General features: G+C 46.9%; 1 protein-coding gene across 1 annotated transcript in view; it reads right to left on the bottom strand.

Moving 5' to 3' along the window:
* Window positions 1-22,060, bottom strand: part of dhx36 (DEAH (Asp-Glu-Ala-His) box polypeptide 36) — a 146,268-nt gene extending 124,208 nt beyond the window's left edge. Inside the window, exons 1-7 of the mRNA XM_041174160.1 lie at window positions 21,905-22,060; window positions 15,062-15,189; window positions 13,958-14,120; window positions 12,395-12,433; window positions 6,222-6,392; window positions 3,342-3,421; window positions 59-133 (exon numbers count right to left, since the gene is read on the bottom strand). Of these exons, the coding sequence (XP_041030094.1) occupies window positions 59-133; window positions 3,342-3,421; window positions 6,222-6,392; window positions 12,395-12,433; window positions 13,958-14,120; window positions 15,062-15,174 (641 nt within the window). The 5' untranslated portion in view covers window positions 15,175-15,189; window positions 21,905-22,060. The remainder of the gene's footprint in view (window positions 1-58; window positions 134-3,341; window positions 3,422-6,221; window positions 6,393-12,394; window positions 12,434-13,957; window positions 14,121-15,061; window positions 15,190-21,904) is intronic.
* Between the last annotated feature and the right edge of the window lie 577 nt (window positions 22,061-22,637).

The following is a 22,637-nucleotide window of genomic DNA, read 5'->3' as shown; positions in this document are numbered from 1 at the left end:
TTAAGAGTTTGTCATGTATAAAATTAACTATAATAATATTTATTAGTTGTATACTTACGCGTCTGACTGAAGCCACTGGAGAATGATTCCTGTAGTGCAGTACAAAATGGAGCCTTGCTTCCGTGGCAAGCGACTGTGAAGCAAGACAGAAGTGTTTAAAAATAAACAGAATAGCAGCAAAATATTTTCCCTCAGGTGCTCATTCTAGGTTGAATTGTTCAGAACTGGGCACGCAACAGCAACTACCAGGCCTAAGAGGGCATTGGCAGCAATGGACTTCCATGTGTTGGTCCATGGTCATGCTAGACATGGTACTACAGTGGTTTGCTATTGCCTTTTGCAGATTCTGGCCAATCAGGAGATGCTCCCGCTCTTACCACCTGCCATACGCATATTGGAAGGATTTACAGGTTGATAATCAAACTGGCCACATTATGAACATACCTTCCATGATCAACAAGTCCCAGAATGGGTCTTGAATGTGCTACTTTTAACATTTCTAAAAAAGGCTCAAGAACCTTCACAGATGGGAGTATGCGAGGAACACCAACATATAGCACCTTTAACATAGCAAAACATTCCAAGGCACTTGACAGGATGTAATTCGATGAAAATTGACCACAAGCTAAAGGAGACAACATTAAAACAAGCTAGGTCACTGCAGTAGGTTTTAAGGAGCTTCTTAAGGGAGGAGAGAAATGGACTGGCATAGAGGTTTAGGGAGGAAATACCAGAGCTTAGGGCCCAGACAGATGAAGGCCTGCAAGCAATAATGGAGTGAAGGGAATGGCGGAGATAGCAGACAAGACACCAGAGTTGGAGAAACGTAGAGTGCTCAGAGGAATGTTGACCTGTAGAAGTATAGGGGTGATTGAGGGTCAAGAAAAGTGGTGGAGAGGTAGAACAGGATTCAAATTACATATGGAATGTAACCCCAAGCTTGCAGATGAAGTTGCTGAGGAGCAGCATGCTAAGAGCTAGATTCTTGGAAGACTCTAGAGGTGATGGTGTGGATGTCAGAAAGAAAAGCCTTGGATGGAAGTGTGCTGGCTGTGTTCAAATTAGTTGGAGAGGAACTGCATAAGGGATTGGATGACAGAGCTGAGGAGTTGGAAAAGATGATGTGGTCCAACCACTGCTGTGGAAAGAAAAAGTGACGGAGAGATAATGCATCAGGTTTTAGCCTCTATACAACACCTATATTATTAGAAGTCTAAACTTGAAAAAGTGATACGCAGAGTCTCCTAGATACTTGATAAATTTACTGTGCATTATTTTAATATTTCTAGAAATCAGACATCCCTGTCTGAACTTTCAAACATTAAATATGAAACTCACTGATTTGTGCAGTTAATGATCAGCCACAGCTCAGTGGGTAGCACTCTCGTCTCTACATCAAAAGCTTGTGGATTGAAGTCCCACTCCCAATACTTGACAACAAAATCCAGACTGATGCTTCAGCACAATACTAAGTAAGCCCTGCACTGACAGTCTTTCAGATGAGGTGTTAAGCCCAGGCCCCACCTGCCCTCTCAAATGTACATAAAAGATTCCATGGAGCTATTTCGAAAAGCAGGAGGGGAGTCGTGGCTAATATTTATCCTTCAACCATATGAAGTTGAGAACAGATTATCTAGTCATTAACGCATTGCTGCTTGTGGGACAATGCTGTGTGTAAATTGGCTGCTACATTTGCTGCAACAATTTTTAAAGCACCTTTAATATAGAACAACACCAAGTCAATCACACCAGGTTAACATGATTGGACAACTAGCAGTTGAAATTTTTGGTTGCATATGTAGATATATGTGCCCACAGCACAGCTAACAAACACAAGGCCAACAAGTCTGTTGCAGTTTTGGGGAGCATGGAATGTTTGGGGTCAGGAATTGGGAGGGCAGAGTACCCGAGAGTGCAGAAGTGAAAGGAGGCATGACAATAGAAGAGAGTCTAGGAGGGTTAGAGAGAAAAAAATTAAAAAGAGCAAAGATTAATGGGCTCGTGTCCTGAGTGACTGCAGAATTACTCACACGAATGAATGCGGACAGCACTGGGAAGAGCTCCCATGCTCATCTTCGAAATAGTGCCAATGGATCTTTTATGTCCACCTGGGAGAGCAAATGGGGCCTCAATTTGACTTCTCATCCGAAAGACAGCAGCTCCAACAGTGCAGCACTCCCTCAGTACTGTACTGGAATGTCAGCTTGGACTCTGTGCTCAAGTCTTTGACATGAGACTTGAACCGACAGCCTCCTCAGTGGAGGAAGTGCTACCAACTGAGCCATGGCTGACACAGAGACTGAAGGAGCTGATGAAACATAGCTCCCTCTTAAAATGAGCTGGTATAATATTGGAAAATGAGCTGGTATAATATTGGTCAAATCCAATTAAAAAAAGGCGCAAAAGACAATCAGCTATCAATGTGAGCACAACAAGTATTTTTAACTAGTTTATACAACTGAATTGAGAACGTCTCACTGACAGCTCAAAAGGAGATTAATAAAACTATATTTGGCTTTTTATTTTAATCAATGAAAGGTGATATCGCTGCACAGGAAGCAGGACAGCCAAAAGAGGAGGCTGTGCTCAGAATCCAATAATAATTTCTATAATTGAAATGACACTGGATGCAAGGTTGAGCTGCAATTATTTCCAGTCAGAGAATCATCTTTCTGATTCCTGTTATCCCCAGTGCCCTGACCAATACTTGTCCCTCAGCTGACATCAATAAGACAGATTATCTGGTCATTATGACATTGTTGTTTGTGGGAATTTGTTGTGAGCAAAGTGGGTGCTACATTTCCTACAAAACAACATTGACTCCGCTTAAAAAAGTACTTAATTATCTGTAAAGCAATTTGGGACATCCTGACGTCATGAAAGATGCAATATCAATGCAAGCTCATTCTCTCTGTGTAGAATTCCAGTCTGTGATCTTCCCACAGGAGGTATAGTACTGGAGTGCAGAATCAATACAAGCAGTTCTTCCCTTTTATGGGCCATTTAATTGGTGTACAAATCCTATCACCAATGAAGCAGGAGAGATAACAATGGTGACTGGAGGAGTAGAACCCATCCCATCTGCAGTGCTTGCGTTGTTACATGTTCAGTTTTGCCTGTTTATGATACTGTTCTAATCCCAAAACAATGGAACTATGTGAATTTGACCAACAGGCAAACTCAAATCATCGGGCATTCATATATCACTGGCTGGCACATGAATGTTTTCAAGTACGGCATTTGGTAACTAAGATGACCTCTGGCATGGCTGGAAAATTACACAAGCACTGTTCATTACTTATTCCAACTCCCTGATGAGTTATGAAGCAGTCGGTACTAACCTCTGTAACCTGATCTGGTAGCCAGTACTGTTTCCATCTCCACAGGCTTCTGCTCTTTCTGCTGCTACCCTCTCAGCTATCTGAAGGTGCAAAAACAAACAACATTAATACACAGGAACTGGAGTAGGCCATTTAGCCCTAACCTTGCAGCCTTTCCTTCGTTACCAACAAAAATCCATTGATTTCAGTCTTGAAAGCTCCAACTGTGTCCACTGCATTTTGGGGGGGTTGGGGAGAAAGAGTTCCAGATTTCCACTACCCACTGGGTGAAGAAATACTTCCCAATTTTACTCCTAAATGGAACTGGTGAAGAGTCATATGGACTCAAAACGTTAGCCGTATTCCCCTCCGCAGATGGTGTCAGACCTGCTGAGCTTTCCAGGTATTTTTGTTTTTGTTTACTCCTAAATGGCTTGGCTGTCATTTTAAGATTATGTCCCTATGTGCTTGATTCCCTAGTCATTACTCTGCATCTACACTATTGAATCTTTTAAATATTTTAAATCTGAATCAGATCAAGGGGCCTGAGAGAAGCAAGAGTAGAAATTTCAGAGGCAATGGCCATAATTTTTCAGGCTTCCTTAGGCTCAGGGGTGCTCCCAGAGGACCGGAGAATTTCAAACGTTATACACTTGTTCAAAAAGGGTGTTAAGATAAGCCTAACCAGAGGTCAGTCAGTTCAACTTTGGTAGTGGGGAAATTTCTAGGAACAATAATTTGGAACAAAATTAATAGTCATGTGCACATATGCGGGTTAATTAAGGAAAGCCAGCGTGAATTTCTCAAGGGAAATCTGGAGTTTTTTGGAGTGGTAACAGAGAGGGTTGATGAGGACAATGCTGCTATGTGGTGTTCATGGACTTCCAAAAGGCATTTGATACAGTGCCACACAACAAACTTGAAGGGAAAGTTACAGCTCATGGAATGAAATGGAAAGTTGAAACATGGATACGGAATTAGCTGAGTGACGGGAAACCTTCGCGATTAATGGGTATCTTTCGGGCTGGAGGAAGTTTGTAGTGGAGCAGCCCAGGGGTCAGTGTTGGGGCCCTCACTTTTCCTGATATATATTTAATGACCTAGACCTTGGTGTACAGGGAACAATTTCAAAGTTTGCAGATGATACAAAACTTGGAAGCATTGTGAGCTTTGAGGAGGACAGTGTAGAACTTCAAAGGGACACAGGCAAGTTGGTCCAATAGGCTGACAGGTGGCAGATGAAGTTCAATGCAAAGAAGTGTGAGGTGATTCACATTTTGGTAGGAAGAATATGGAGAGACAATATAAGATAAAGGGCACAACTCTAAAGGGGATGCAGGAGCAGGGGTACCTGTTGTGTATATGTGCATAAATCATTCAAGCTGGCAGGGCAGGTTAAGAGACCTGTTAATAAAGCATACAATATCCTGGGCTTTATTATTGGGGAACAGAGTACAAGAGCAAGGAGGTTATGTCGAACTTGTGTAAGTCATTAGTTCAACCTCAGCTACAGTATTACGCCCAGTTCCAGGCACCGTACTTTAGAAAGGTCGAGAAGGCATTAGAGAGCGAGCAGAAAAGATTCATGAAAATTGTTCCAAGGAGGAGGAGCTTTAGTTGTGAAGACAGTTGGGGAAGTTAAGACTGTTTCCTTAGGAAAAAGGAGGTTGAGAGGAGATTTGATAGGGGTGTGGACAGAGTAGATAGTGAGAAACTGTTCCCACTTGTGAAAAGGTCGAGAATGAGAGGGCACAGGTTTAAAGAAATTAGTAAGAGAAGCAAAATGATGAGAGGAAAAGCTTTTTTTACTCAGCGAGTGGTTCAGGTTTGGAATGCACTGCCCGACTGTGTGATGGAGGCAGGTTCAAATGAAGCAATCAAAAGGGAGTTAGGTTGTACCTGAAAAGGAAGAATGTTCACAGTTAAAGAAAGGCAGCAGGAAAATGGTATTAGGCGAGTTGCTCATTTGGCAAACAATTGCAGATATGACGGTGCCTTCTCTGCGCCATAACAATTCTGTGATCACTTCTCAAAAAGTCAAGAGCATACAAGTCAAGTTTATACAATGTGTCCTCAAAATTTAACCCTCTAAATCCCAGTAATATTCGCGTATTATCTGCTGGGAAAAGAGCTTTGCAGGGTGACTTGGTATTATAATAGAACACATTGCCTTCCTGCTGCCACTTAAATTGGGTCCAGATTCAACTCCCTGGGAGGATCATGGCTTATGTCAGAGTATAAATACACTAAAGAGGCCAGACCTCACTTGTAAAAGAGGTGATGTGATCACAGAATGGTTCAATTAGTCGCAAAAGAGATTTCAAAGCTAATGTTTCTTTCACCCAGAAACAATGACTGTCATTTTCTCACTGCTCAAGCCCATAATTCAGGGATGTAAACATTTTTGCCTGTCATCCTTTGATGAATATCATGGTGCCCAAACAAATAATTACAAAGTACACAAAAACATAAAATTGAAGGATTTCTTCAGTTTAGAAGAGGAAGTTTCCAGTCCTTAGAAAATCCCTTTTAAAAAATGCGTCATTACTTATACTCATTATACTGGAATAGTCCATCAAAAATCTGTATCACCTTGCTTGCCTGGAGCTCCTTTTTTTTCTAAATACATGAATTGTACTGCCATTTTAAAAGTTAATTTCTAAACTGAAAGCTGTTGTTTGTATTTCTGTTCATATTCCTATTGAACTTGCTCACAGTGCCAACATTTGCTCTGTGCTGCTTGACTATACAGTTGCCCAGTGGCACACAAACTAGAAAGTTTGGTTATTGCATCGGCGCAGAGCAAATAACCAAGTCGCGTAAGCAGCTCATGGGGTGCAGTTTGAACGCCGGAGGCAAAGCAGGTACTTGAGGCAAAAAAAAATTAACGCTGAGACTTACAGAAATTGCGCTGATCCGACGGGGCTGGGTACATACAACCCTGCACAAAGAACCCTTTCCATTCTCAATGTAGTCATCCAGAACGAACTGGGTCACTTGCGTGGTTTTCCCACATCCGGTTTCTCCGCTTATGACAAGCACCTGATTGTTATTTATCAAGTCGATAACCTCCTGCAATTCAGATTTTGTATGAAAAGAACACAAGGTCAGTCAAGGTCAACATTGAAGGTATTATAGTGCTCACACTCCAGTTGTCATCGCTCCTGAGTTTTCAACAGAATTTTTGTGGGATCAAGTTTCTTGCCTCTGTATACTGCCTGTCGACGTTACTTGTATTACTGGTTTCATTCCCATGCCTATAGTGTCAGCTGTGGCTCAGTGGTAGTATACTCTTCTCAGAGTCAGAAAGGTTGAAGATTCAATTCCCACTACAAGGAGGCTTGGGAACAAAATCTAGGCTGACACTTCAGTCCAGCACTGTGGGATTAAAAGGTTCCACAGCATCATTTGAACAACATCAGGGGAGTCTTTCCCCAGTGTCCTGACCAATATATATTCCTCATCCAACGCCTCTATAACCAGGTGGTTCGGCCAGTGTCTCATTGCCGCTTATGTGTTTCTTAATTACAACGGTAACTACATTTTACCAAGTACCTCATCAGCTGTAAAGTGCTTTGGGATGTCCTCGCATTGTGAAAGCCCTGTATAAATGCAAGTCTGTGTGTCCAATTCTGGGCACATGTTAGGAAGGACATTAAGGCTTTAGATATGGCACAGAAGAGATTTATGAGAATGCTTCCAGCCATATTTATGTGGGTAGACTAGAAGAGCCAGGGTTGTTCTCCTTGGAACAGAGAAAACTAAGACAGGATTTGAAAGAGATAGGATTTAAAATCATGAACTGTTTAGATTGAGTAAACAAAGAGAAACTGCTTCCAATGTCTGAAGAGTTCACAAATTTAAGGCAGCTGGCTAAAGAGCCAAAGTCAACACGAGGTAAAAGTTTTTTTCTGTGACAAGTGATTAGGATTTGGAATGCACTGCTTGATAAGCTAGTTAATACAGATTCAAAAGTAGCCTTTGAAAAGGAATTCGATAAGTACTTGAGGGAGAAAGGAATTGGTGGGATAGAGGGAAAGAGTGGACGAATGGAAGTAACCGGATTGCTCTTTGAAAGAACTAGCACAGACTCAATGTATTGAATGGCCTCCTCTGTTTTACAATTTATTGTATCGCGGTACCATTATGAAGGGCCAAAATTCTTGATTATCCCCCAATTTCCATTAACCACGATGGCGGCCTCCATACAGTACATTTCAAAATACCTCAAAATGGAAACAATAATACAGCAAGAAAGTAAAATACAACTTCCCTTGTCAAAAAGAAATAATGATGCACAAAAGCATTTTTTTCTAAAAAAAAACTTTCACTTCCCAGAGCGGAGAATTTCAAAATCTGCAGGCCAGGGGCAACCTGCTCAAAATCCAGCTCCCACAACCAGCAAGTGGCTCTTTTTGTAATAGGAAGCATCAACTCAAGTTTTGAATTGGCACTCCCAGCAATTCAACATAAGTGCCTAAACTCTTGCCACTCCTGCACCCTTCACAGTTCTCAGAAAAACAACTGTTACTTCAAGCAGTGATAACCAACTGGGAACAATGGAGGTCCAAAGGGATTTAGGGGCCCAGACCACTAAAATATCGTAGCCAAGCATAAAAGAATCCAAAAAGGCTAACAGAATGGCAGCCTTTATAACTAGGGGGATAGAATACTAACAAAAAGATGTTTTGCTACATCTATAAAAAAGCATTGGTTAGGCCACATGGAGTTCTGCATAATCTCAGAAATGATATGTAACATAAGACCATAAGACATAGGAGCAGAAATTAGGCCATTCGGCCCATCAAGTCTGCTCCGCCATTCAATCATGGCTGATAAGTTTCTCAACCCCATTCTCCTGCCTTCTCCCCGTAACCTTTGATCCCCTTACCAATCAAGAACCTATCTATCTCAGTCTTAAATACACTCAACGACCTGGCCTCCACAGCCTTCTGTGGCAATGAATTCCATAGATTCACCGCTCTCTGGCTAAAGAAGTTTCTCTTCATTTCTGTTCTAAAAGGTCTTCCCTTTACTCTGAGGCTGTGCCCTCGGGTCCTAGACTCTCCTACTAATGGAAACATCTTCCCCACGTCCACTCTATCCAGGCCTTTCAGTATTCTGTAAGTTTCAATCAGATCCCCCCTCATCCTTCTAAACTCCATCGAGTATAGACCCAGAGTCCTCAAACATTCCTCATATGTTAAGCCTTTCATGTACTGGCCTTGGAAGAAGTGCAGCACAGATTCACCAAAATATTAGCTCCAAGGGTCAGATTACAAGACGGCATAAACTAGTGTATATTGGAATATAGAACATTAAACGTAAGCTGGGCGACCACTTTGCAGAACACCTGCGGTCTGTCCGCAAGAATGACCCAAACCTCCCTGTCGCTTGCCATTTTAACACTCCACCCTGCTCTCTTGCCCACATGTCTGTCCTTGGCTTGCTGCATTGTTCCAGTGAAGCCCAACGCAAACTGGAGGAACAACACCTCATCTTCCGACTAGGGACTTTACAGCCTTCCGGACTGAATATTGAATTCAACAACTTTAGGTCGTGAGCTCCCTCCCCCATCCCCACCCCCTTTCTGTTTCCCCCTTCTTTTTTTTTCCAATAAATTATAAAGATTTTCCTTTTCCCACCTATTTCCATTATTAAAAAAAACCCACTAGAGCTATACTTTGAGTGCCCTACCATCCATTCTTAATTAGCACATTCGTTTAGATAATATCACCAACTTTAACTTTAACACCTATGTGTTCTATTGTACTATTGTCGTTGACATCTTTTGATGATCTGCTTCTATCACTGCTTGTTTGTCCCTACAACCACACCAACCCCCTCCACCTCTCTGTCTCTCTATCTCTCCGCCCCCCCACACACACACCTTAAACCAGCTTATATTTCAGCTCTTTCCTGGACTCGAACTCAAGTTCTGTCGAAGGGTCATGAGGACTCGAAACGTCAACTCTTTTCTTCTCCGCCGATGCTGCCAGACCTGCTGAGTTTTTCCAGGTAATTCTGTTTTTGTTTTGGATTTCCAGCATCCGCAGTTTTTTTGTTTTTACATTAAAGGGTCGTTGGATTGACATTTTTAGGGTTTTGCAAGAAAGTGAAAGGGTAGACAGAGCAAAACATCTTCCACTACAAGTTTAAAACTTAAAATCAGACCCAGGGAATTCAGGAGAGAAGTTAGGAAACACTTCATACAAAGGGTGGCGCCTCTCTCTCTCAAACAACAGCGGATAGCAGTTCAATTAATAATTTTAAACCCGAGATGGGTAGATTTTTGCTAATCAAAGGTATTAATGGATATGGAACCCAGGCAGATGGGAGGAGTAAGGGTGCAGATCAACCAATGACCTTACTGAATGGAGGAACAGGCTTTTCTTTTCATTCGCAGAATGTGGGTGTCATTGAGCCAGTATTTATTCCCCACCCTTACTTGCCCTTGAGAAGATGCTGGTGAGCCACCTTCTTGAACCACTTCAATCCGTGTGGGTTATAGAATCATAAGTGCAGGAGGCGGCCATTCGGCCCATCGTGTTTGCACTGGCTCTCCAAATGAACGATTCACCTAGTTCCAATCCACTGCCTTCTTCCTGTAACCATGAGCATTCTTCCTTCATGTATTGTCTTTTGATTCAACTGAATGGATGGCTAAGCCATTTCAGGGGGAACCACATTGCTGTGGGTCTGGAGTTACATGCAGGCCAGAATGGGTAAGGACGGCAGATTTCGTTCCCTAAAGGACATTGGTGAACCAGATGGGGTTTTATTACAATCTGGTAGTTTCATGGTCACCAGTACTGATATGTGCTTTTAATCCAAGATTTATTTAATTAACTAAATTTAAGTTTCCCCATCTGTCTTGGAGAAGTTTGAACTCAAACTCTGCATTATTTCCCCAGGCCTCTGGAATACTGGTCCAGCAACATAACCACTAGGCTATCGTATCTATTCTTGAAGGGCTGAATGACCAACTCCTTCTGAAGAAGAGTCATATGGACTCGAAACGTTAACTCTGTTTCTTTCTCCACAGATGCTGCCAGACCTGCTGAGTTTTTCCAGCATTTTCTGTTTTTATCTCAGATTTCCAGCATCTGCAGTATTTTACTTTTATCCTGTTTTAATTAGTTTGGTAATCATTCTGAACTAGAAGCCAGGGGTGCAAAGTGCACACACACCCACTGTTCAATCCAGAACAATATTCTGATCATCCAACCTACCCAATAATTCTAAATCCAAGAACCTTCTTCAGCAATGTGCAGCAAACTGAATGTACCCCAAACTGTTGAGTTCCCATGCAGGTGCTGTCCTTGCCCTTGTAGATGGCTAAAATTGCAGGTTTGATAGGTGCTATTGAACAAACTTTTGAGAGTTGCTGCAGTGTACCTTGTAGATGGTACACACTGAAGCCACTATGCGCCAGTGTTGCAGGGGGTGAATGTTTAAGGTGGTGGACAGGGACCAATCAAGCGGGCTTTTTTGTCCTGGATCGTGTCGAACTTCAAGTGTTGTTGCAGCTACACTCATCCAGGCAAGTGGAGAGTATTCCATCACACTCCTGACTTGTGCCCTGTAGATGGCGGACAGGTTTTGGGGAAATCAGATGATTTATTCACCAAAGAATTCCTCTGACCTGCTCTTGCAGCCACAGTATTTACATGGCTGGTCCAATTCAGTTTCTGATCAATGGTAACCCCCAGGATGTTGATGGTAATGACATTGAATGTGAAGGGGAGATGGTAAGTTTCTCCCTTGCTGGAGATGGTCTTTGCCAGGCACTTGTGTGATGCGAATGTTACTTGCCACTTATCAACCCAAGCCTGAATGTTGTCCAGCTCTTGCCGCTTACAGATACTTCACTGCTTCAGTGAGGAATTGCAAATAGTACTGAACACTAAAATCATTAGCGAACATCCCCACTTCTGTCTTTATGATGGAAGGAAGGTCTTTGATGAAGCAGCTGAAGATGGTTGGGCCTAAGAGGCTATCCTGAGGAACTCCTGCAGCGATGTCCTAAGGCTGAAACAATTGGCCTCCAACAACCATAATGATCTTCCTTTGTGCTAGGTATGATTCCAACCAGCAGAGATTCTCTCCTGATTCCCAATGACTTCAATTTTATTTGGAATCCCAGATCCCACATTCAGTTGAGTGCTTTGACATCAAGGGCAGTCACTCTCACTTTACTTCCAGAATTCAGTTCATGGTTGGACCAAGGCTATAATGAAGTGAAGTCAAGTAGTCTGGACAGAACTCAAAACTGAATGGTGAGCAGGTTATTGGTGAGTAAGTACCACTTCATAGCGCTATCAAAGACATTTTCCATCAATTGCTAATGATTAAGAACAGACAAATGGGGCAGCAATTGGCTGGATTGGATTTGTCATGCTTTTTTTGAACAGGAGATACCTGGACAATTTTTTATGGTCGGGTAGATGCCAGTGTTGTGGCTGTACTGGAATAGCTTGATAAAAAAGCAGAGGGGTTTTGTAAGAATACAACCTAATCCCTAGCAAGGCAGAGCATTCTCAACATGGTCAGGAGCCACACAGGTGCATGAAGAGCCTAGAGGGCTGGAACTGATTGTTCCAGATCTTGGGGATGGGGTGCATTCTCTTGAGTTAGGCGTGTGCTCACAAGGTCGCCGACGCCTGGGGACTAAGTTGTATTATTTACATGACTACTTGCCATTTAATGTTAAATGGAAGTGTTATCTGTCAATGAAATAAAAATTATAAAAAACTTCCAAACGTGAATCATGAGCGAAGTTACTGTCACCAGGCTAACAATACTTTGTCGCAATGGAGAAAATCAGCTGATACTACAGAACTCAAAATATTTTTAAAAGACATATAAAAATACAAACAAACATTAATGGAGCCAAGTTACGTAGACATTATAGCCAGATTGACGGGACTCCCAGGGAAGAGAGTAGGTCGTGTGGCCTTCTGGCCATAGGTTTGGATATATTTGATATTCAGCATATATCTCCTAAACTACATAAATCACTGCAAAAGAAAATTGCCTGCTTTATATTCATAAATTTTAAAAATATCACTTACATTCTTCATGCTGTAGGAGGGGAGTTTTTCCCGGAATCTCTGAGAAAACAAAATGGGAATATTATGGATTAAGAAATTACAGTGTTACTTCTATCATATAAAGGCAATAACTATATTCAGGAAACTAGATTCTAATAAAAGTGCTACAGGCTTACCTATAGACTGAAATAAATGATGCACAGTTAGTTATTACAAATGCAGTGATGTTTTATTTTGGACAATTAGATTCTGACTCTGGATAGTACTGCGGAAAGTAAAACCCAGAAATGAAACTGGAAACACATAGGTGATTCATTAGCTACTTCATATCCTCGATTTCCTTCATCTACTATTGGATGTCATGACTTCAGCTAGGCCCTACGCTCTGGAATTCCCTCCCGAACCTTGCCGTCTCTCCACTCTTATGTGGCTCAGTACCAAATCTTGTTTTTTTTTTTAAAAAGATCGCTACTGTGGGATGTTTTTATTGGCCTTCGCTGAAGGCACTATATAAATCCAAGTCGTTATTGATGTTTCTGTTGTAAAGAAAAATTGAACGGTTCAGATTTAGATTCAACTCTAATATTAACGTCAGCTTGGTTTTTTATTCTCCCCTTCACAGCAGCTGACAGATCAGTACCATCCTCCCACCACGTTCTGTGGGAGACAGTTCAGCTTGGTAGTACTTGCAGTTTTCTTGAAATTTTTACAATAAATTCAGCTCTAATTGGCATCGCTACTGGGCAGCTTCTCAAAAATATTAAAAATGAATGCTTCCGAAGACAAAACAGTCACACTGAAGGTTGACCGTCATTCTGGTTTTCTATTTAAAATATTAATGTTGATACAAGCATGATGGGATGAATGGCCTCCTGCTGTGCGCTGCATGAACTCTCTCTCTCTCAGGCTGGAAGTGGATATCTTGTAAGTATTTTTCAGGCATGATCAGTGATCAAGTCATCGGAGGGATACAGAGAAAGAGAGGAAAGAGTGGGCCTAATTGGGTAGCTCTCTCAAAGGACTGACAAAGGCACTGTGGGCTGAAAGTCCTCTTGTTGCACTTTATGTTACGGACTCTATCCCACTAATATTCCTCTTAAAATGGCCCTCTAACTGTATCAGTACAACCATTTCCCCCTCAAATTTCCTAGAACAACAATTCTTGTAGCCTCATCGCAGGAGGCTTTTGAATTACGAACAGCTTTGTGATGTGGACAACCACAAGGAACTGATAAACTCAATTCACGTAAACACCTGCAGCCAGAGGAAAGGAGACACTCACTCATAAATCCAGGTGGATTTAAATCCAGGTCCCATGGATGAAAGGACAGTAAGTTAAATCAACTGCATCAGCCAGTACATTAATTTCTCGTTTGACTACATAGTAACTTTGTAAGAAATACCCTCAGGAGTAATGTGGAGTGTGTTACAAGTTACTGATACTTGGGACAGGAGGGGGAAACAAATGACAAACCATTAAGGGTTGAGCTTCACAGGTTAGGCCTCAATGTGATTAATGCTCCCCACCATTTATTCGCTGTGACATATTATCGCTTAGATTGACCAAAATCCCAACATCAATACCTTCATCTCCAGATATCTCAAACTCGTTTTCTTCTTCAGAAGGTCTTCCCTCAGCTCCTCATCCAAAAACACATCCTGAGTAATGGTTTCAAAGAGGTACTCTAGGTCAGCACTGGCCTCTGGTTTAGTTTCCTTGTTGGTTGAAGTGGAGGGATATGCACTTCTGTGATGGGGCAGAGGGGTGGTGGTGAAATAAAGTTCAGAAACAAATCAGAAATAAAACAGAAGCTTGCCACAGAGAGCAATGAGTTAGATAACCAGTTAATCTGCTTTAATGAACAAACAAGCAGTTATATAGCACCTCCCATGACCGCAGGACATCCCAAAGCATTTCACAGCTAATTAAGTATTTTTCAAAAGAAGTCACTGTTTGGCTTCCTTGTTTCCTTAATGTAGGGAAACAAGGAAGCCAATTTGTATGTAGCAAGGTCTCACAAACAGCAAGGAGATAAATTACCAGGTTTGTTTTAGTGATGTTGATTGAGGGATAAATGTTGACCTGGACGCGTGGAGAACTCCCCTGCTCATCTTTGAATTTTGCCATGGGACCTTTCGTACCCACCTCAACAGGTAGACAGGACCAGGACATTGGTTGTAAAGTATGATTTGGTGATATGACTACGTGCTGCTGTTGCTCAACTAGTCTGTGGAACAGTTCTCCCAGTTTTGGCACAAGTCCCCAGATGTTAGTGAGGAGGACTTTGCATGGTCAGCAGGGCTGATGACACCTTTGCCTTATAGGTTGTTTAGGTCGATGCTGGGTGGCCCACCCAGTTTTATTCTTATTCTGCTTTTTAATAGCCACTTGACATATCTAAGAGGCTTGCTAGCAACATTCCCTCTAAGTTGTTTGGCCATGGAGCCACACAGCAACCCAGAAATTACCAGAGGGAGAGGAGGCATAAATTGCCAGTGTGACTGTTGCTCTAGCCACGTACAAGCCTGGGTATGTACTTCCTGAAAAACCTGCAGTTTACAGCTCAAGAGCATGACATATTTTCTTTCAAAAAGCACTGTACGAATGCACACCACAATAGAGGATGCAAATGTAAAATGGCTGTATCTTAAAGAAATGAGGTCAAAAAAAAAGCTGACTTGAGTTACCTCCAGTTTTTGCTGGAGTCAGCTGACACTGAGGCACGTTGGTCTTTGTAGTCACTCCGTGTCTGGACAGAATTCAGTAGTCGGGTGATGTGTTCCTCTCTTGCTTCATCCATCTGCACAACTGCCCTCTGTTGGAAAGGCAAAAAGAGCAGTACAGTATTTTGACTGTGTCAACTCATTTGAGCAATGGCAACTTACCTTAAATACCCAAAGGATAATTAATTCTCTAAAATTGTTAATTTTTCCAGTCCTGGAAATAGGTCACGCATTTGAAACGTTAACTTTGTTTCCCTCTCCATAAATGCCGTCAGTCCTGCTGGGTATTTTTCTGCAGGATTTTCCTTTTATTTTACAGTGCAGTTAAATGTTCAACTTACTAATCACCAGTAAAGTATTTGTGAGGATAAGCACTTTCTCAGTGAAAAAAAAATCAGGAACAAAGAGGCACAATCTTAAAATTAAGAGTCAGCTGTTCAGGAGCAAGAATCAGGGAATGCTTTTTCACACAAAGTGCATTACAGATCTGGAAACTCTCCTTCAAAACGCTCTGGATTCTAGGGAACAACTGCACCTTTCTAGACTGATATATCTTGGCAAGCTTACTGAACAATATTTATATGGAGCAAGGGTGGGCAAATGGAATTGGGTACAGTTCAGTCATGGTATAATTGAATGGCACAGGAGGCTCAGGGTGTTAAATGGCCTCCTCCTGCCCATAAAAATCATAAAGTAATGATTTATTAGCAGGAATCAAGTATTTCTACAATTCAAATGCAATCAGTACTGGGTACAATCAGTCAGGTCCAATTAAACCAACTGGGGAAAAACGCTTCTCTGAAAACTGTAATGGAACGAAACCAGGCAGACTACCTGGCATCGATCTAGGCACCGGAAACAACAATGGAAAGCCCAGCCCTGCAAAGTCCTCCTTACTAACATCTGGGGGCTAGTGCCAAAATTGGGAGAGCTGACTTACAGGCTAGTCAAGCAACAGCCTCACATAGTCAAACTCACAGAATCATACCTTACAGATCATGTCCCAGACACCACCATCACCACCCCTGAGTACGTCCTGTCCTATCAGCAGGGCAGACCCAGCAGAGTTGGCAACACAGTGGTATACAGTCGGGAGGAAGTTGCCCTGGGAGTCTTCAACATCAACTCCAGACTCCATGAAGTCTCTTGGCATCAGATCAAAAACGGGCAAGGAAACCTCCTGCTGATTACCACATATCACCCTCCCTCAGCTGATGAATCAGTGCTCCGCCATGTTGAACGCCACTTGCAGAAAGCACTGAGGGTGGCAAGGGTACAGAATGTACTCTGGGTAGGTGGGGCTTCAACGTTCATCACCAAGAGTGGCTCGGTAGCACCGCAACAGACTGAGCTGGACGTATCCCTAAAGGACACAGCTGCAGGTGGTGAGGGAATGACCAAGAGGGAGAAACATATTTGACCTCATTCTCACCAACCTGCCTGCCGCAGATGCATCTGTCCATGACAGTATTTGTAGGAGTGACCTGGAGATGAAGTCCCATCTTCGCATTGTGTTACACTCCACCGTGTTGTATAGCACTACCACCAAGCTAAATGGCTCGAACAGATCCAGCAACTCAAGACTGAGCATCCAATGAAGAGCTGTGGGCCACCAGTAGCAGCAGAATTATACTGAACCCCAATATGCAACCTCACTGCCCGGCATATCCTCCACTCTACCATTACCATCAAGTCAGAGATCAACCCTAGTTCAATGAAGAGTGCAGAGAGGCACGCCAGGAGCAGCACCGGGCATACCTAAAAATAAAGTGTCAACCTGGTGAAGCTACAACACAGGACTACTTGTATACCAAACATCAGAAGCAGCAAGTGATAGACGGAGCTAAGCAATTCCAAAGCCAAAGGATCAGATCTAAGCTCTGCAGTCCTGCCACATCCAGTCGTGAATGGTGGTGGACAATTAAACTCACTGGAGGAGGAGGGTCCACAAATATCCCCATTGTCAACGACGGGGGAGCCCAGCACATCAGCACAAAAGCTAAAGCATTCACAACAATCTTCAGCCAAAAGTGCCAAGTGGATGATCCATCTTGGACTCCTTGTGAAGTCTGCAGCATCACCGATGTCAGTCTTCAGCCAATTTGATTCACTCCACGTAATATCAACAAATGGCTGAAGGCAATGGACACTGCAAAGGCTGTGGGCCCTGACAACATTCCGGCAATAGTACTGAAGAGTTATGCTCCAGAACTTGCTGCACCTTTAGCCAAGCTGTTCCAGTACAGCAACAACACTGGCATCTACCTGCAAATGTGGAAAATTGCCCAGGTATGTCCTGTATACAAAAAGCAGGACAAATCCAAACTGGCCAATTACCGCCCCATCAGCCTACTCTCGATTATCAGCAATGGGATGACTGGGGTCCAATAGGGAATCAGCCCTGGTTCAAAGAAGAGTGCAGGAGGGAATACCAGGAGCAGCACCAGGCATACCTAAGAATGAGGTGTCAACCTGATGAAACTATAACAGAGGATTACTTGCATAAGACTATAGCATAAGCAGCAAGTGATAGATGGACCTAAGCGATCCCACAACCAACAGATCAGCTCTAAGCTCCGCAGTACTGACACATCCAATTATGAAAAGTGGTGGACAATTGAAGAACTCACTGGAGGAGGAGGCTGCACAAACGTCCTCATACTCAATGATGGGGGGAGCCCAGCACATCAGTGCAAAAGATAAGGCAATTTGCAAATAAAGCAAAGATAAGGCATTTGCAGCAATCTTCAGCCAGAAGTGAGAGTGGATGATCCACCTCAGCCTCTTTGGGAGGTCCCTAACATTAGGATTGCCAGTTTTCAGGCAATTCAATTCACTCCACGTGATATCAAGAAACAGCTGAAGGCAGGCACTGGATACTGCAAAGGCTATGGGCCCTGACAATATTCTGGCAAAGTACTGAAGGCTTGTGCTCCAGAACTTACCATGCACCCAGCCAAGCTGTTCCAGTACAGCTATAACGCTGGCATCTACCCGGCTATGTGGAAAATTGCCCAGGTGTGTCCTGTACACAAAAAGCAGGACAAATACAGCCAGGCCAATTACCGCCCCATCAGTCTACTCTCCATCATCAGTAATGGAAGGGGCCATCAACAGTGCTATCAAGCAGCAATTGTTTAGCAGTAACCTGCTCACTGACGCCCATTTTGGGATCTGCCAGGGCCACTCAGCTCCTGACCTCATTACAGACTTAGTTCAAACATGGACAAAAGAGCTGAACTCCCGAGGTGAGGTGAGAGTGACTGTCCTTGGCATCAAGGCAGCATTTGACCGAGTGTGACATCAAAGAGCCCTAGCAAAACTGGAGTCAATGTGAATCAATGGGCAAACACTCCACTTGTCGGAGTCATACCTAGCACAAAGGAAGATGGTTGTGGTTCTTGGAGATCACTCATCTCAGCTCCAGAACATCACTGCAGGAGTTCATCAGAGTAGTGTCCTCGGCCAAACCATCTTAAGCTGCTTCATCAATGACCTTCCTTCCATCATAAGGTCAGGAGCAGAGGTGTTCGCTGATGATTGCACAATGTTCAGCACCATTCACGACTCCTGAGATGCTCGAGCAGCCTATGTCCAAATGCAGCAAGACCTGGACAATATCCAGGCTTCTGCTGACAAATGGCAAGAAACATTCACGCCACACAAGAGCCGGGCAATGATCATCTCCAACAAGAGAGAATCTAACCATCCCCCTTGACGTTCAACAGCATTACCATCACTGAATCCCCCACCATCAACATCCTAGGGGTTACCATTGACCAGAAACTGAGCCATCTGTATACTGTGGCTACAAGAGCAGGTCAGAGGCTAGGAATCCTGTGGCGGGTAACTCAACTCCTGACTCCCCAAAGGTTGTCCACCATCCAAAAGGGACAGGTCAGGAGTGTGATGGAATACTCTCCACTTGCTTTGATGAGTGCAGCTCCCACAACACTCAACACTGGACACCATCCAGGGCAAAGCAGCCCACTTGACTGGCACCCCTTCCACCACTGAGTAGCAGCAGTGTGTACCATCTACAAGATGCACTGCAGAAATTCACCAAGGCTCCTTAGGGAGCACCTTCCAAACCCACAGCCACTACCATCTAGAAGGACAAGGGCAGCAGACACATGGGAACACCATCACCTGCATGTTCCCCTCAAAGTCACTCACCATCCTGACTTGGAAATATATCGCTGTTCCTCACGGTCCCTGGGTCAAAATCCTGGGACTCCCTCTCTAACAGCACTGTGGGTGTACCTACACCACATGGACTGCAGTGGTTCAAGAAGTCAGCTCATTGCCACCTTTACGTGGGCAACTAGGTATAGGCAATAAATGCTGGTCCAGCCAGCGAAGCCTACATCCTTGAATGAATTTTTAAAATCGTGAGGGATTGAGCTGGGGTTGGGAGTGTGTTGGCGGTTGTGGATATAGGAGTTGGGGTGTGTGGGGCATGGGGTGGGAGTGTCAGGTGTGGGGGTAGGGTGATGTTGGGGTGGGGGAGGTTTGGGGGGGATGTCAGGGGTGGTCAAACTGGGGGGCAGTTGCGATTGTCGAGGGGGTTGGGGATGTCGGTGGGGGGTGGGGGTTGTCAGATGGGGGGGGTTGGGGGTTTGGGGGGGGGATTGGGGTTGTTGGGTGGGGGGGTTGGAGTTGTCGGGTGGGGGGAGGTTGGGGTTGTCGGGCGGGGGGAGGTTGGGGTTGTCGGGCGGGGGGAGGTTGGGGTTGTCGGGCGGGGGGAGGTTGGGGTTGTCGGGCGGGGGGAGGTTGGGGTTGTCGGGCGGGGGGAGGTTGGGGTTGTCGGGCGGGGGGAGGTTGGGGTTGTCGGGCGGGGGGAGGTTGGGGTTGTCGGGCGGGGGGAGGTTGGGGTTGTCGGGCGGGGGGAGGTTGGGGTTGTCGGGCGGGGGGAGGTTGGGGTTGTCGGGCGGGGGGAGGTTGGGGTTGTCGGGCGGGGGGAGGTTGGGGTTGTCGGGCGGGGGGAGGTTGGGGTTGTCGGGGCGGGGGGAGGTTGGGGTTGTCGGGCGGGGGGAGGTTGGGGTTGTCGGGGCGGGGGGAGGTTGGGGTTGTCGGGCGGGGGGAGGTTGGGGTTGTCGGGCGGGGGGAGGTTGGGGTTGTCGGGGCGGGGGGAGGTTGGGGTTGTCGGGCGGGGGGAGGTTGGGGTTGTCGGGCGGGGGGAGGTTGGGGTTGTCGGGCGGGGGGAGGTTGGGGTTGTCGGGCGGGGGGAGGTTGGGGTTGTCGGGCGGGGGGAGGTTGGGGTTGTCGGGCGGGGGGAGGTTGGGGTTGTCGGGCGGGGGGAGGTTGGGGTTGTCGGGCGGGGGGAGGTTGGGGTTGTCGGGCGGGGGGAGGTTGGGGTTGTCGGGCGGGGGGAGGTTGGGGTTGTCGGGCGGGGGGAGGTTGGGGTTGTCGGGCGGGGGGAGGTTGGGGTTGTCGGGCGGGGGGAGGTTGGGGTTGTCGGGCGGGGGGAGGTTGGGGTTGTCGGGCGGGGGGAGGTTGGGGTTGTCGGGCGGGGGGAGGTTGGGGTTGTCGGGCGGGGGGAGGTTGGGGTTGTCGGGCGGGGGGAGGTTGGGGTTGTCGGGCGGGGGGAGGTTGGGGTTGTCGGGCGGGGGGAGGTTGGGGTTGTCGGGCGGGGGGAGGTTGGGGTTGTCGGGCGGGGGGAGGTTGGGGTTGTCGGGCGGGGGGAGGTTGGGGTTGTCGGGCGGGGGGAGGTTGGGGTTGTCGGGCGGGGGGAGGTTGGGGTTGTCGGGCGGGGGGAGGTTGGGGTTGTCGGGCGGGGGGAGGTTGGGGTTGTCGGGTGGTGGAGGGGTTGGGCTTGTCGGGTGGTGGAGGGGTTGGGCTTGTCGGGTGGTGGAGGGGTTGGGCTTGTCGGGTGGTGGGGGGGTGGGTTGGGTGGTCGGGTGGGTGGGGGGGGTTGGGGTGGTCGGGTGGGGTTGGGGTGGGGGGGGTTGGGGTGGTCGGGTTGGGGTGGTCGGGTGGGTGGGGGGGGTTGGGGTGGTCGGCGGGGGGTGGGGGTGCGTGTGGGTGTCGGGATTGGGGTGGTCGGGTGGGTTGGGGTGGTCGGGTGGGTTGGGTGGGTGGGGGGGGGTTGGGGTGGTCGGGTGGGTTGGGGTGGTCAGCGGAGGGGGGTTGGGGTGGTCGGGTTGGGGTGGTCGGGTGGGTGGGGGGTTGGGGTGGTCGGCGGGGGGTGGGGGTGCGTGTGGGTGTCGGGATTGGGGTGGTCGGGTGGGTGGGGGGGGTTGGGGTGGTCGGGTGGGTTGGGGTGGTCAGCGGAGGGGGGTTGGGGTGGTCGGGTTGGGGTGGTCGGGTGGGTGGGGGGGGTTGGGGTGGTCGGGGGTGGGGGGTTGGGGTGGTCGGCGGGGGGTGGGGGTGCGTGTGGGTGTCGGGATTGGGGTGGTCGGGTGGGTGGGGGGGTTGGGGTGGTCGGGTGGGTTGGGTGGGTGGGGGGGGGTTGGGATGGTCGGGGGTGGGGGGTTGGGGTGGTCGGCGGGGGAATGGGGTGCGTGTGGGTGTCGGGGTTGGGGTGGTCGGGGGGGGTTGGGGAGCGGGTGGGGGGGTGCGTGTGGGTGTCGGGTGGGTGGGGGGGGTTGGGGTGGTCGGGGGGGTTGGGGAGCGGGTGGGGGGGTGCGTGTGGGTGTCGGGGTTGGGGTCGTCGGGGGGTTGGGCTTGTCGGGGGGGGGTGGGGTGGTTTGGGAGTTGGGATTATCGGGGGTGGGGGGGTTGGTGATGTCGAGCCGGTGTCGGGGGCGGGGTTGAGGCGGGCGGGGCTGTGTGTCTCGATGCTACGAGCTAGCCTCCCGCCCTCACCTCACTCCGCTCCTGCTCCTTGCTTTTCTGGCCCTGCCGCTTCGCGTACCACAGGCCGATGTCTTTGCCTTTCAGGTGTCCGGGGTGCCGGCCCCGGCCTCTCCCGCCCGCCGAGCTTTCCCAGCCCCCAGCGGCCGAGGGCGCGCCCCCGCCGCCTCCTCCTCCTCCTCCTCCTCCGCCGCCGCCGCCTCCGCCGCCCCGCCAGTCTCTCCGATAACCTGAACTCATGGTGTTTGGGCAGCGAAACCCGCTCGGAGCCGGGGAGTGAGTAACGGCAGCAACCGGGAACCGGGAGGAGCAAAAAACCGCGGCGCAGCCTGATGGCGTCACAAGCTGCCGTCCACTGATTCTGACGTCACAGAGAGTTCTGACCACCCTGCCTGAGGTCAGCAAATACCCCCCTGTAGGAATAACCCCAGCACAAATACCCTCCTGTGGGAATAACCCTAGCACAAATACCCCCCATGAGAATAATCCCAGCACAAATACTCTCCATGAGAATAATCCCAGCACAAATACTCTCCTGTGGGAATAATCCCAGCACAAATACCCTCCTGTGGGAATAATCCCTGCACAAATACCCTCCCTGTGAGAATAATCCCAGCACAAATACCCTCCTGTGGGAATAATCCCAGCACAAATACCCTCCTGTAGGAATAATCCCTGCACAAATACCCTCCTGTGGGAATAATCCCCGCACAAATACCCTCCTGTGGGAATAATCCCTGCACAA

The sequence above is a fragment of the Carcharodon carcharias genome, chromosome 2, assembly GCF_017639515.1.
Source record: "Carcharodon carcharias isolate sCarCar2 chromosome 2, sCarCar2.pri, whole genome shotgun sequence".
NCBI classification, from domain to species: Eukaryota; Metazoa; Chordata; class Chondrichthyes; order Lamniformes; family Lamnidae; genus Carcharodon; species Carcharodon carcharias.
Note: the sequence above shows the minus strand (reverse complement) of the source record. Positions and strands in the feature narration are given on the sequence as shown.